At 40.3% G+C, this 14,490-nt stretch overlaps 2 protein-coding genes across 2 annotated transcripts; both read right to left on the reverse strand.

The window, feature by feature from the left end:
• Nucleotides 1–19: 19 nt before the first annotated feature.
• eps8l3b (EPS8-like 3b) lies at nucleotides 20–8,092 on the reverse strand. Its single transcript, XM_047340155.1, is given in 17 exon segments — nucleotides 20–304; nucleotides 387–519; nucleotides 632–717; nucleotides 819–929; nucleotides 1,576–1,924; nucleotides 3,468–3,613; nucleotides 3,712–3,786; nucleotides 3,899–3,969; nucleotides 4,099–4,207; nucleotides 4,383–4,501; nucleotides 5,343–5,455; nucleotides 5,557–5,642; nucleotides 5,826–5,975; nucleotides 6,604–6,762; nucleotides 6,851–6,915; nucleotides 7,036–7,181; nucleotides 8,055–8,092. Coding segments are annotated over 17 exon segments (1,998 nt in total). The 3' UTR covers nucleotides 20–262.
• Nucleotides 8,093–9,423: 1,331 nt separating this feature from the next.
• Nucleotides 9,424–14,057, reverse strand: atp5pb (ATP synthase peripheral stalk-membrane subunit b). Its single transcript, XM_035160065.1, has 7 exons — nucleotides 13,902–14,057; nucleotides 12,925–12,961; nucleotides 12,673–12,818; nucleotides 11,361–11,524; nucleotides 11,003–11,128; nucleotides 10,403–10,582; nucleotides 9,424–9,677 (listed from the first exon to the last, which is right to left on the reverse strand). Exons 1-7 carry the CDS (start codon nucleotides 13,927–13,929, stop codon nucleotides 9,600–9,602), a joined length of 759 nt encoding a protein of 252 aa, XP_035015956.1. The 5' UTR covers nucleotides 13,930–14,057; the 3' UTR covers nucleotides 9,424–9,599.
• Nucleotides 14,058–14,490: the final 433 nt, after the last annotated feature.

Consider the following 14,490-nt stretch of genomic DNA (forward strand, 5'->3'; position numbering starts at 1 on the left):
ACATAGTGAGCAAAAGAAATAACTAAATAATTAATGAATAATTGCAGCGTGTCCTACATGTTATAACACATACATGAAAATTGAATTCACTAAAAGTACTTTGCGTGACAGAAATAAGGATTTGATGCAGTGTCATTCATAATGAAAACAGCCGTCCAGACATAATTTATGACATAAAATTACAAATGTTGATGATTGACCAGACGTTGATCTGCGGATGAAATCAGGAGAAAAGAAAATGAAGGAGCAGTGTGGTGGGACGTTAGTAGCGGCCGTTGTATGGTCCTGACGGTTCACTGGCGAGCTGTCGGGAACAGAAAGGAACGTGACTGATGTGCCGTGGTCGGACGTGTGTGAGTGGTCGTATCATATGACACAGCACCTACCGCTATGGCCGACTTAATGGCCTGAAGCTGGAAGAAGACCCTGCCTCCGTCCTCTGGACAAACGGTCCTTATGTTGTCCTTGGTCATCCCCAGCAGCAGTTTACCGGTGAGCACCCCGAGGCTGGTCACAGTGCTGTTCATGTCAAAGTGACAAAACACAGAGTATCTCTCATTATCATCCCATACAACAAGCCTCATTTACAGTTCAGACATCTTTAAACTGACGGTCGGATCAGGTCACTCACATCTTGGAGAAGCCTTTGTACTGAAGCCAGGCTCTCACCTCTGCAGGCGACGAGGTCATGTCCATAATCCCTGGGCCACGAGTCTCCTGTGTGTGTGTGTGTGTGTGTGTGAGAGAAGTAAAGAACATTTTATTTCTCAAATATGTTTCGTAGGTTTACCAACGGTTTCACCTGTAACTTAGCTCACCAGTACATCTTCCCTGGCGCTCCTCATTGGCTCCAAAACATTAATAGGAACGTTTCCTTGCTCATTACGATCGTTACGAACAAGCCACCATTGCTTGGATTTCTGAATCACCTGTTTAAAAAAAAAAAATTTTAATAGAAACCAGATTCTATCCAGAATAGTGTACTTTATTAGTACAGCATGTAAAGATTTACACATGTTAAGATACTATCAAGACTTGATGTGTGTAACAATGACAATAATACAGCAGTATTGTGTCACAGAAATGAGCATTTTAATTGATTTCATTTCATCGTTATAATTACACAGATTCTTTGTTATTACGCCCCTACTTTCAGACGTCCAGTGTTAATGTGGAATGTCAGTCCTGTGAAGTCCTGTATCCCTACGTCCACTTCTGGGGGGACCCCTCCTTATAAGGGTGTGTCCCCCGCTTCCCCTCTCCCCTCTCTATTGTTGTATTCCATAGAAGAGGTGCGTGACATTTCAGTCATTCAAGTTATGGTATTCTTGTTTTTAACCATCCTATGACAGACTTTGTCAGTGGAAAATCAAAATCCAGCTCCAGTGCTGCTGACTTTGGGATTTGTTGACACTGAGCATGTTTGAACCATTTTAATTCTAAATCGAATTCAGGACAATTGGATTATATTTTCCTGATGAAACAAACTTTTTTTTTTTTTTTGACAAACTGGTTTCTATTTACAATGATCGCGATGATAAAAGAAAGTTACCGTTACCATTATTTTCATCTCACCTGAACCATGTCACCCTTCATGATACTCAGCTCTCGGTTGTTTCTGGCAGGGAAGTTGTAAACGGCCCGCATGGTCAGAGGTGACTCGCTGAAGATGAAACAGCAGCGAGGCAGATGACCACAATTAACCTCACTGAGTACCGATTGAGGAAATGTCCGCAAACAATCATACAGCCATATTTACTTTGGAGAAATTGGTCGGTCAGGTGGGATTCGCTGGCTGCTGCTCCTGCTCACTTGACTGTTGTGGTAATGGAACGGGGGGGGTATGCGTGAGGGGCCAACTGGTTGCCAGCCATCATAGAACTCTGGGATATAAGGTGGAGTATTATCATGAGGCCCTCTGGACCTGCGAGGAGACAGGATGTCAGGAAACTGTCAGCGGAACTCTAAAGTGGGACATCAGTCTTTCTAACGTAGAATGTGAAATTAAAGGAGTAGTTAGACATTTGGGGTAAAACACTGGTTCGAGGGTTTCTATCTTAAGTGTGCGCAAAAATGTAAAAGTGACAATTTTGCGGTTTTACAGGGCAGTTAAGAGCCAGACTATTTCCTCCAATCCTTAGGTGTGATATAAATGTCTTTGATTGGTTGAGCTCTCTGTTACCATGGAAATGTTCACCACAACTGCAGAAAATCATGTCGGCCACAATCAGCATTACATCTACCACAGAGCAACCACAATTTTTTAGAGATGAGGAAAAGTCAAGTCAGGCACTGAGTGTGGTGTAAGTGAGGGCCAGCTTGTGGATTCCCAATGGGAATCTTAAAATAATTATGTACATTTGGCTTTTCCCCATTTATCTGTATGTTTTTTTTACTGTGAATCCAACATTTTATGGTAAATTAATTGTAAATTTATTTCCGTAACCAGAGCTGTTCTAAAAGTGGGCGGTCTCTGTTGCGCTCTATTATAAATGAGGGTGTAATTTGCTGACATGGTGAAATAAGTCACCAGTTTATTGACTCAGAGGGTCTGACACATGGAGGGAGGAATCGTTAAGTCTGGTGACCACAGGCAGGTCTAGTGGTTTCATATTTGACAGAGTGAAATTCTAGAAGTATCAGTCGAACTTTCAGTCAATAGACATCTCTTAAAAATGTCAACATGTTGCCTTGATGGCCTATTAAGTTAATCATTTATACATAACTCTTGGGTTGCCAGGTTGTAAACAATTCCTTTGGTTGATATTTATCCTTTCTATAATGAAGCTTTGAATGTTTGTTGTAACTTGGTTAATCAATAAAATAATGAAGTCATTAAGTTTGCAGTAAGAAATGTTAATAAACAGAATGTCAGCAGCTCGTCTCCACCAGTTATGGTAAAACAGTCCCTTGGTGAAGCCCATAGATATTAAAAGATAAAGCAAGTCTTGTATCAATACTGTTCATATTCCATATCTATTTCTTACTGTACATATCTTATTTATTTACATATTCCACTTTTCATATGCACATACTCTGCACTTTTACTGCTTTTTTTTTGCACTTCTGGTTAGATGCTAAACTGCATTTCGTTGTCCCAGTACTTGTACTCTGTGCAATGACAATAAAGTTGAATCTAATCTAATCTAATGTGTCCTGCTGCAGGAGCATTAACAGCTGCCAGATGTTTGTAATGGCTAATAACTAATCGACAAAGTATTACACAATAATTATTGAACAATTTAATTAACACATTCATCGTCTTATTTTTGCCAATCGCTCGACTTTGAGGCCATGGATGCAGCATTAACTCTGACCCACATTTACATATCAGCAAACACACTCTCAGCTCAGAGTCAGGGCGTGGGCCAGGTCAGGTTTATGTGTACTTTCACCAGAGGGCTGTGTATGGGAAAGTAACAAGCTGTGTAATTTAAAGACTTATGCAACTGTGAAGGCCGCCCTACCTGGAGTCGGTCCAGCAATTTCCCAGAGAAATCCATAGGCGTTTCTCCTTCAGGTTGACTTCTTGCCCGATCAGCCGCAGGGCCGCCTCTGTCAGCTGGGGCGAGACCACGGTGGGCAGCAGGTCTGCAGGGTACCGAGGAACGATCTGTGGAGAAACCGAGCAGGTGTTTACTGTCACAACTGAGAGGTTGACCTGTTGTGGTGAAGAAAAGTATCAACACACTTCAGGATGAAAGAGCTCACCATGCCCAAACTGTTGAAGAAGATGTGGACATAGTCAGCAGCACTGGGGTTGGTCAGTGACCCATCCAGTTGACCCTGTCATATAAGAGAGAGTGTTCCACTTAACACTTCAGGGAATGTATGCAGGGCAAAGCCCTATGGGAAATATGTTATCTGTGGAGACGTGAAGATCTGACAAAGAGTTTACCAGCAGATTGAATCCATATCTGATTTTCTGGAGACAGGAGATATACTCCTCCCTGGTCGGCAGACTGAGAGCTGATTGTGCAGGAGATACACATTCATGATAAATACAACAACACTGTATTTACATTCAGTCTGTTGTTTGTGCCTGTGGGAGGTTTGTCTCCACTAATGACTTCCTGGGAGATTGTAAAAGAATATTACCAGTTCTCTTAGATTTTCTGCTTTTCTTTTGCAGTGAAGTTGAATTTGTTGCACCGGAAACTTTGTCCTGGAAAATCTCCAAATCATCAAGAACATGGTTAAAAGTCTCCTGTCGAAAAGGAATGAAGGCAAGAAATATATCATGGTTAGCAGATTTAGGATTTCTACAGTCAACCACATATGAGCATGTTTTCCTTCAGATGACTATTTAATAACAGTCAGATTAAATCACTTTGTTCCAGATTAAATCCACTTCCTAAAGAGCAGTTACTCGCAGCACTGACCGTGTTCCTCTCCGCTTCTGTTTGCTCAGATGAAACCTCTGGGCTACTCTGTAAGTAATAAATATCAGGATGAGGCAGCATTTCTTCTTGAGTGTAGTCCCATGGGGGAGGCATACTCTCTAAGTGGAAATAAAGAAAAAAGAGTCAATATTGATATGGCCGCACCTAAGGAGAGTGTTGACAGTGTTAGCCGCACTGCGAGTTGGAGTTCACTGATGCGATCTTGTACAGAACACATCCATCAATTTACAATATGTTTGAGGAAATTTAAAAGAAGAAATCACAAATGTTAGAATTGAATTGAGCACATGGTCAGTTCATTCAGGTCACAAAGACTGGTCCATCCGGTCCAGCCGCTGACAGCAGCAGATATCTATATACCAGCCCACATCCGCTGATCCCTCGGTTGATCCACTTCAATTCAGTCAATCGGCAAAAGCTCACCTCCACACCAGCACCTCCTTTTCAAACTGAATCTGACCAAACCAGTGTCGTGTGCTGTCATTGATGCTGCTCTGTTCTGCGCCGGGGATCTTTTAGCTGCTGCTCTCCCTCCCCCCTTTTACACTCTAACAATAACAATTTATGTAGCACTTCTCAATACAAAGTTACAAAGGGCTTCACAAATATGAGACACACACACAAGTAAAAATACATTAAAAAATTACATTAAAACAAATAAAGACACTGTCATAAAAGAATAAAGTAAAGAATAAAAATTTAAGCAAGACCACACATCACAATAATAAAAACTAGAATTAGGTCAAATCAGGGGATGAAACAACATGATGAAAGTACATTTTAAGTTTTCATTTGAGGGAAACTACTGACTCAGCCTGTTTTATTTCCTGTTCCAGAGCCGCTGAGCTCTTATCTCAAAACTGAAAATGAAGGCTCATGGGAGGGGGGAAGGTGTGCACTCAAAATGTTGTTTCTCTTCAGTGATTTTCTACAATGTACCTGGTTCTCTGTTGCGCCACCGTGTCAGCGGTTGTTCCAGAGGTGGCAGGATGGTGTCTGGGCTTCGTCGCTGCTGAAAACTTTGTTGCCGCATGATATTTTCGAGATTACTTCTGAAAACATCAACAGCAAACATTGAATGAATGTGGCTGTTTTCATTTCTACATTTGGAGTCTGTGTTTAGACTTTATTCATGTGACGTGTACCAGTGTACCTGATGTCAGATTGGTCTCTGCGTGGTTCCACGTCATCACCTCTCTTCTGAACGGCTTTATCCAGATCTGCCTTGAGTAGATCCGCCTAGTCAAACAGACCTGATTTAGATCGCACACCTACATGACGTCAACATAAAAACAGCTGCATCCACGTTGTGAAATACTGATTATGGTTCCATAGACTGACTGTTTATGGTTTGAGAGATTGTGCAACCGGATTAACATCCCCGCCCTTCTCTTGAGGGTCAGGAGGCCAAAGTTGACTCACCGTGATCTCGTCACACTGGAACATGAAGACCTGCGGGATGCGTTTGCTGTGATCCTGCACGGTAATCGTCAGCAGAGAGTTGTAGGCACAGCTGTCCAGTATAGCCCTGGTTTGTGTGATGCTGCTCAAAGGCAGCACCTCCAGCTCTGTCTGTAAAATCAGATTGATTATATAGAGATTGACACCAAATGTTGAACAAAATGGAATATGAGAAATTGTTACTCCCTACACTTTAACAAATATCTGTACTTTCTACTTTTTCAAAACCGACTTGTTACTTTTATTTATGTGCACTTTTCACAGCATTAAATGCAGCTCAATGTACTTGAAATGCAAAAGGTAGAAGGTAAAAGGTAGTCAAAAACTATAGTTAAAACTTCATAAGAAAGGATGTTATAACAACAGAAAATAGATCAATCTAAATAATAATTAAATCTAAATACATAAATCTTAAAAAGGGGGTGACAGCAATGTTAAGATTAATGATAAAAAAAAGACGTTGTTGACTTGTTTAAAGAACCTGTGCTGACAGAGAATGCATTAACAAGGAAGCCCAACAAGAGTGTAACTTCACAAATGCTTTCCTGACTGGAAGGGAACACAGTCCGGCTCTACAGAAGAGAGGAGGTCCTTATAGCAGCATGTCTATGTTCACAGAGAAGTGTTGTGTCCATATACTTTTGGCCACGTAGGGTACCTGTTAAGACTCTTCTTACTCTAAGAATGGGGCGTTTGAGATCAAGTCTTTGAAAGACTTCTAAGAATCCCCACCACCAACCTTGGTCTCGATGTCGCTGAGCGTTAAATGTCCTCCATGAACCTCCATGATCATCTCCTGTCCCCACAGACGACCTTTGGTATCCAGCCACTTCAGCTTGGCCAGGCAGTCGTCCACTTTATTGACCTCCTTGCCGTCCAGCTCACAGGTGAACAGATGCTGTGGAGTCAGGGTTCAGTGTCATGAATGTGGGCGAGCTAAAGGTTGTGTTGTCACTTGTGTGTCACCATGTTGATTCCTCCTTTACCTCCACTCTGACATGAAAGTTGTCCCTTTGCTTGGTCAGCGTCTCAGAGTACTCTTTTCTCTGCACTGGTATAAAGAACAGGTTCAAGTTTTAAAAAACGCCATTTTTCCTCATTCAGTTATCAGATCGGTTATAATAACAAAGACACATGGATGTGTGGTGTTTTATTTTTCGTCTGAACATACTATATATGGATTTTCCACTGGGTCTGGACAGGCTGTTGCCCTGCAGTGGAGAACCCCTCAGGTCGTCTTGCTGGAAAAAACGCCTCGGTTGTGGGAGGTCCTCTTGTAAAACCGCCCTGAAGAACAATAACAGGAAACTTATCAAACTGCAGAGACGGGGCACATGGATCTTGCACAATGAAGCAAGTTCAACATACGCAGTATATCTTCTTGTTATCTAGCTCAACTGAACCTTACTTTGGTATTTATGAGCGTGTTCATAATAGACGCAATAGTCATTAATTTCAAGCAACATCATCGAGTAGATAAAATGATATGGTGAGAAAAAAACAGTTAATTTGTTTTATCTACATCTGACATTGACATTTCAAGTCATCTTGGAGATTTACTACATATAAGCACAGGAATGTTATTAAGTTTATTAGAGTGGGTATTTTTGCCCATTTTGTCTGATGGTTTGTGTTTGTGTGTGTGTGTGTACTTCTATCTTAGTGAGGACCACTGACACAATCAGACCTTATTGAGCACATTTTTCACAGAACTATTTGGGGGTTAAGATTTGGTTTTAGGATCAGTACTCGAATTAGGTTTAACATAATGGTTGAAGTTGAGTTGTGACGGTTAAGGTAATCTCTGCATACAGATTATGCATTGACATAATAAACTGTAGGCCAGGGACAAGACTGTTGGGCCGGATCCCTTCTGATATCCGTTTCCAATCATGTTTGAGCAGGTAAACAGTCCATGTGGAAAGCAAAAGAGGCTTTTTAATCTATCTATCTATCGAGAGAGAGAAAGAAAGAGCAGCAAGTTCACCTTGCATATCAATAAAATAATCAGTAATCTGAAGAAATGAATCATCCACAGTCTCAAATGAGCTGCACAGCTACTACAACAGGTGTGTTTTATCTCAACAGGGTGTAACGAGGCATTCCGAGTGTTGTAAAGATCTAAATGTTGTGGTCATGGTGGATTAATTACACCAGTGACACTGAATGTTTATATTAAGTTTTACTGACCTCGGGGAGTAGGAGAAGGGGGCGTTGTTTCCATACATTGTCAAGCAGCTTCTGTCTCTTTTATAGAAGAGTTTAATCTTCAGATTGCTCAGAATCTCTTGGAAGCCACACCAACCTGCACAGAACGTTTCTCAACCTGATAAAGTGGAAAAATATAAGCGGTTCTGTTTCATATTAAACCAGAACAGATGGTTGGTAAATACACTCAGTCCATGTTCAGAAATTCAGATTCTGACAGCTCAATTAAAGGAATTAAAGACGAAAAACATTTTTCTTTTTACAAGTTAAAACTTAAAGATTTTTAAGCAATACAATGAATTCTTTCTTTACCAACACTAGGATTTAACTGCTAGTCTTACTTGGTCTGGCATAGCCTGTATTTAAGGTGACTAATGTTAGCAAACTTCAGCAAGATAATATTAAACTGACTGACAGCTCAGTTTTTTTACATGTAACTCTACAGTTTAATGTTTCTTATCTTATGATTGTCACATGTGACAACACTGGCTGCTATTCACCAAAAGATAAGTTTGCTTTAAAACTAAATTTATTGTAAACAGAAGCAACAATAAAGCACTAACTAAGTTAGCTAATTTAATACAACTGTTTTTAAAATCAGTTAGATTTTTTTTAAAGATTTTGACTTTTCCTCCTGTCTGGAATCAGATCCACATAAACAGCGTTTATAGTTATTACCTGATCCTTCATGAGGTTAGGAAACAATTCAACAAAAAGTCCACACCCCAGTGTTGATTTTACCCTGCACCTTCAATATTAAAAAGCTTTGACTCAATCCACATAAGAGCAAACACACTTCTAAACAACAGATAGAATCCGCCACTCATTGCGATTAATATAACTTTTTAAGTTATTACCTCTAGTATTTCTATTATTTCATAATCCAGTAATTACCTGTCCGTGTCAGCTCTGCTCCAGTGTCATTGTTCCGTACTTTTCCAACTGATTTTCTACGACACGTTTCGTGGCAGATTATTTCTCAAACAGCCAACTGAGAAAACATCCTCAACTTCCTGCTTAAAGGCATAAGGTTCAAAGTGCAACAATGATTGAGGAGTGACGGATCCAGAGGGCTGGTCTGATTTGTCATTCGAGGGCAAGTAGTTGAGGTATTGGAGGGAGGCAGCAAATCTGTGGCTCATTGAGTCCAAAGGTTTAGAAAAGTTTCATAATGTGATCAAAGGTCCAGAACCCTAACTCGAGTGTAATCTACCATGGTTATAAAATGTTAATGCTACATATTCAACACACCTTATGTCACTGGGAAATTACTTAAGCAAAGTTTAACCAAATTGTTCAAAGATAGTCGAAAATAAGCTGATGTGGAAAAATACAAACTGACCAGTTGAAGTTGAATAAGAGAACCATTTATTTTACCATCAGCTGACGTGTAAATACTGTACACACCCACACTATTGACAGAGACAATCTTATGAGAAATAAGTTTATTCCGTAAAGAAAAGTGAACGTCTCGTCTTGGGACAAGGAGTTGGGGATTCGAGAAGCCTTCGCTGAAGACTGGATAGTTTAGACTGTAGCTTTGGCCTGAACAGCCTTGGCCAGAGCATTCAGGTCTGAGATGCATTTAGCGATGCTGGCTTTCTCCTGAAAAACAACAAAAACACAGATGTGAGGCACTGTATTGTCACCTGGAGACGTATGTACAAGACAGTAAGAATAACAGGGGTTTAAAGGTCAGTTCGAAAATCTGAATTGATTTAAAGAGAAACATTTGTTTTTGTTTTAACTGAGTGAAACGTGTATACTTCAAAGACATGGTCTCAGATCAGTACATAGATTTACGTATTCTGATTCCAAAGCATTTTTGGCAGCATCAGAGACATTTCCAATTCTAAAATCAGTATCGGAACGTCTTTAAAAAATGTTTATGTGAATCTAACCATTTAGTGAGAAAAACAAGAAACTGTCATAAAGCAATCAATTCATATTCTATGTTTTCACTTACAAGTATCACTTACAAACACTTCAATACAATACTATTGAAACGACTATTCCAAGAGTGTTTTAATCTCATTGGTACAACATCACTCATCTGTATCTCACAAGGTCCTGCGATATTATCTGGTATTATTGATCACAGGCGAAGGATCTGGTGCCATTCCAAGCTGTGTACAATGTGGGATTTGAGACACTGGTGTACAATTTAGATTAGTACAGTATGATCTGCCAGTGTCTTAAATAATACTGTGTTTTAATATGTAGGTCAATGGTTTGAGTTTGTATATGCTCGACCTACCATTTCAGAAAAGGGAACTCTGATTATTAAAAAGAACATGTTTTTTGAGATGATCGCCTCCTACTAGACTGACCTGCTGGGCAGTGATGCTGCCGATAACGTTCTTCTCCACCCAGTTGACCAAGTGCTCCTGCTCCATACGGCGGTGGAGGCCCTGCAGTGCGATCTGGTAGTCCAACCGCCTCTTCACCTCATGGGTCGCCATGTGTACCCTCTCTCTGTAATTGGTCTCAAGAAGCATGGCCACGTTGTTCTGGATGGAAAAGAGGAGTCGATTGAGTCTTTACAGAAATATCCAGACTCTAACAGAGGTTGCTACAATATTTCAAGCAGTTTCAATGCCCTCTTTCCATGCTGTTAATATTTTGTTGTAATGTAAGTGACGTAAAGAGCAGATTCAAATCTATTGTCAAATATGTCATTAATTTTTGGGTGAACTATCCCTTTAACATGTTTCTTTGGCCACTTGGGGGCAGTGTTGTAACTTCAACTTGCTGACAGAGGTCTAAATCAAAGATTACGTAATGATGCCCCTTCAACACATACAACTCAGAGTAGAAGCTTTTAGGGCAATTACTTGTTGGTGATATGTCTCATGCAAATACAAAGCAATGTATAATGAATGGTTCAGATAAAAATGGAAATTGAAAATGCAAACATCAATGCCGCTCACCCTCTTAGCATCAAAGAGCAGTGATCTTCCCTCGGCTCTCCACTGTTCCTTCTTCTCATCCTCGATGGCCTGAGCCAGGCTGGACATAGCGAGAGTCTTCACCTCCTGAGCCTTCACAACTTTGTCCTAAAAAAGGAAACAATCAGGATTACAGTGGTGCTCGCAAAGAGTAAATCATTAAAGAGTAGATCGATGATTTTTGGAAAACTGTATCTTGATTATAGTTACATTTGTGTAACAATCTCACAATTCAAAGACAGTAGGGATAAGAATCCACACACTTTGTGAAATCTTGTTTTCTAGTATCCTATAAATAAATTAATTAAAAAGCTAAAACCACAAATGGCTGCCGGCCTACCTCATTAAGTTTGTCAGCAAAAGCTGCAACACTTGGACCAAATTTTTTGACGCCGTAGATGATGACAGCACCTATGGAGGCGGCAGCGAAGGTCTCATGGTTGATGACGTAGATTTCCTTGGAAAGAATGTAGAGGAGGAGGCCAGTGCCCAGCATGTAGGGTCCTAGTGGCAGAGGTCAAAATTTAGATATTTCTTTTCCATAGTCACTGAGATGATGTTGCTGCTTCAGCTTCTTTTTAATGGTAATTTAAACACATCACGAGATAAAAAGTATGAAAACACAACAATAAAACAAACACAGCTCTGTCTGTTAATGTTAAAAGAAGAGACAGGGTCAACCACATGTAGTACATGGTCATGTTATACAAGAGTGATATCCCATTTATGTCAAATGTGAAAATTCAACATTAAATTATACAGTGGACGACTGCATATACAATGTGTACACGATGTAGTGTCATAAGCATTGCTCTCAACAAAACCTGTTATGTTCGTCGCTTCTTATGCGGTATATTTTACAATGAAGTTAAAACACTGAGTGTCACAAACTGCAGGAAGAACTTCTGTCTGCAGGAGTGTGAGTGTGAGTGTGTGTGTGTGTGTGTGTGTGTGTGTTCGTCTCTGTCGCTCTTCAAACATGAACTAATAATAACATGCATTTAGTTATTTATCGATAATGTCAGCTCATGACTCCGGATCGTTCCATTCACTTTAACCCTGATGTCCTGACTGTGCGCGTCACGTTACGTCTCATGTTGTGTAGCAGGTTTAAACACGTGTCTTAAAGTCTAGAGCGGATCAAACAAACACAAAGTATACGTCAGTCCTGTACGTGTCCTAATAACTTTTGATCAGTGATGGTATTTATTGTTAAAGTGTGAGTGCAGGTCCAAGGGGGAGTGAAGAGGAAGCAGACTCCGACAGAGACTCTGACACAGGACGGCCGGACCTTTAATGTTCGTCTGTGCTGATCCTGGAGCAGGGTGTTATAATTATTCAACATATAAAAAAAAAATCTCAACTTATATATCCACTGTTCCCAGTGGAACCAGACTTTTTTCTGTTCTTCGTCGACAAAAGGTCACTCGGTTTTTCTTGCAGAAGATGTGTTTTCTCTCCAGTTTTAAAAATCACAAACATTTCCAAATCACCAATGTTGTGTGACCTCTTCTGATCATTTGCATTATTTCATGCAAACATCTCAGCAGCAAATGTATTTACATTTCCAACATTATGAGTGTTTCTTCCTTTGTTTTGGAACTAAAAGTCAGCTATGTAAACCTATTGCTGGAGCACGATGAGTCACAAACCTGTGACTCCAGTTTTGGGGTACAGGAGCTGGAAGAGCTCCTCTGGGATGATGCCATGGCGGACCTTGCCTCCCTTCTCTGGCAGAGGGGGCACTGGAGCCAGACTCTGGGACGATGTGTGCAAGGAGCGAGACGCTTGGATCAGTCTGTGGTGGACAACACTGTTAGCTTTCACACGAACACGCCTCATTGCATTTGCACATATTATTGTACATATTACTGATCAAATGCATCATCATGACCAAGACATACCCAGCTCCAAGGGGTCCACTGCTTTTCAGGGAACTGGCTGCAAACAACAGAATGACAATAGAATAAATTATACATTGTGGCAACAACAGTTTTCATTTAAGTTTAAACTGCTGAGATTACTTTCATCATTGACAAACAGAAATCCTATTATTAAATATATCTGTAAGAAACTCACACCTAAAATCAAGGTCAGATTCATATATTGCACTGGACATTACGTTTACTCTGCTTTTAGATCTTAAAATCTCTCCTTCTATTTAAACCTTATTTTGATCAAGACTTTGTCGGAATGTTTTTACTGTTTTATGTGAATCACTTGATTTTCAACAGAAAATGTTTAATCTGCTGAGATTATTTTCATGATTAATCGACGTGACCTCAAATCAGTTTCAACCAAAGCTGAACATCAGGATACTTATAAGGACTAATTTTAAAGCAGGTGTGGTAGATTGCATACGTTTAAAAGTGTACCTAACAAACTGGGAGTAGATCAATATTACTGCTGGAAACAGTTAAATTATGAGGCCATTGCAATACAATTAATAAATCTGAAATAGAAACACACGTTGAAGTTGCATTGTGAAGCCATTGTGGATTATTTTCATTGTAGAAATAAAGTGCAGATAACCCGAGGAGCAGCCCTGGCTGTCAATGAGGTGACATTTGAAGAGCTAACGTTAGCTAACTTAGCTTCTTCTTACTCTCTGATTCACTGTGAGCGTATTTAACCTTGACTGAGCTCTCGTGCTGTCTGCTGGAGAAACAGAGGAGGTGGCAGTGTTGCTTTAAGTTTAAAAAGAACAGCTACAGTTTGAATTGTTACCCACAGCTAGCATTAGCATGTCTCTCATTCAACGTGCGGCCTTCACTTTACCCTTCACGTTCACTTCAAACCTTCACTTCTCCTGCTCGACTGTTTGGTGACAGCAACGCTGAATAATGTCTCTTCATATCCCAGAGGTTCGATGAGAACGTACCTGAAACGAGGACGAGTCGGGACAGCATGTTTGAAGGACGAAAGTGCAGAGTTGTTCCTCCACCGGCTAGCGACGTTTCAGCCTCTCAGTGCCCTTCTGCAAAGAGCCACAGCGATGGCGGACACGCGAGAAATCCCCGTGAAATGTCGCGAGAGTAGAGGTGAGCTTCCTGTGTAACAGCTGTGAAGGAACGCGACCAGGAGGGGGCGCTGCTGGCACAGCTGAGTTTGGATCTATGGTCATGAAGGCGGGAGTAATCTAGATAGATAGATAGATAGATAGATAGATAGATAGATAGATAGATAGATAGATAGATAGATAGATAGATAGATAGATAGATAGATAGATAGATAGATAGATAGATAGATAGATAGATAGATAGATAGATAGATAGATAGATAGATAGATAGATAGATAGATAGATAGATAGATAGATAATAGGTAGTCCTGAGCTAACCTGCTCAAAACTAGCTTAGCAGCGTAGCCTTTGGCTCTGATAAGAGTTCCCACAATATAATATGTCTGAATTATTTTTTTAAATCCTATATTTGCATATTTGCAATGAAAAGCTGAAGGAAAAAAAAATAAA

This window comes from Hippoglossus stenolepis, chromosome 6 (assembly GCF_022539355.2).
Source record: "Hippoglossus stenolepis isolate QCI-W04-F060 chromosome 6, HSTE1.2, whole genome shotgun sequence".
Lineage (NCBI taxonomy): Eukaryota > Metazoa > Chordata > Actinopteri > Pleuronectiformes > Pleuronectidae > Hippoglossus > Hippoglossus stenolepis.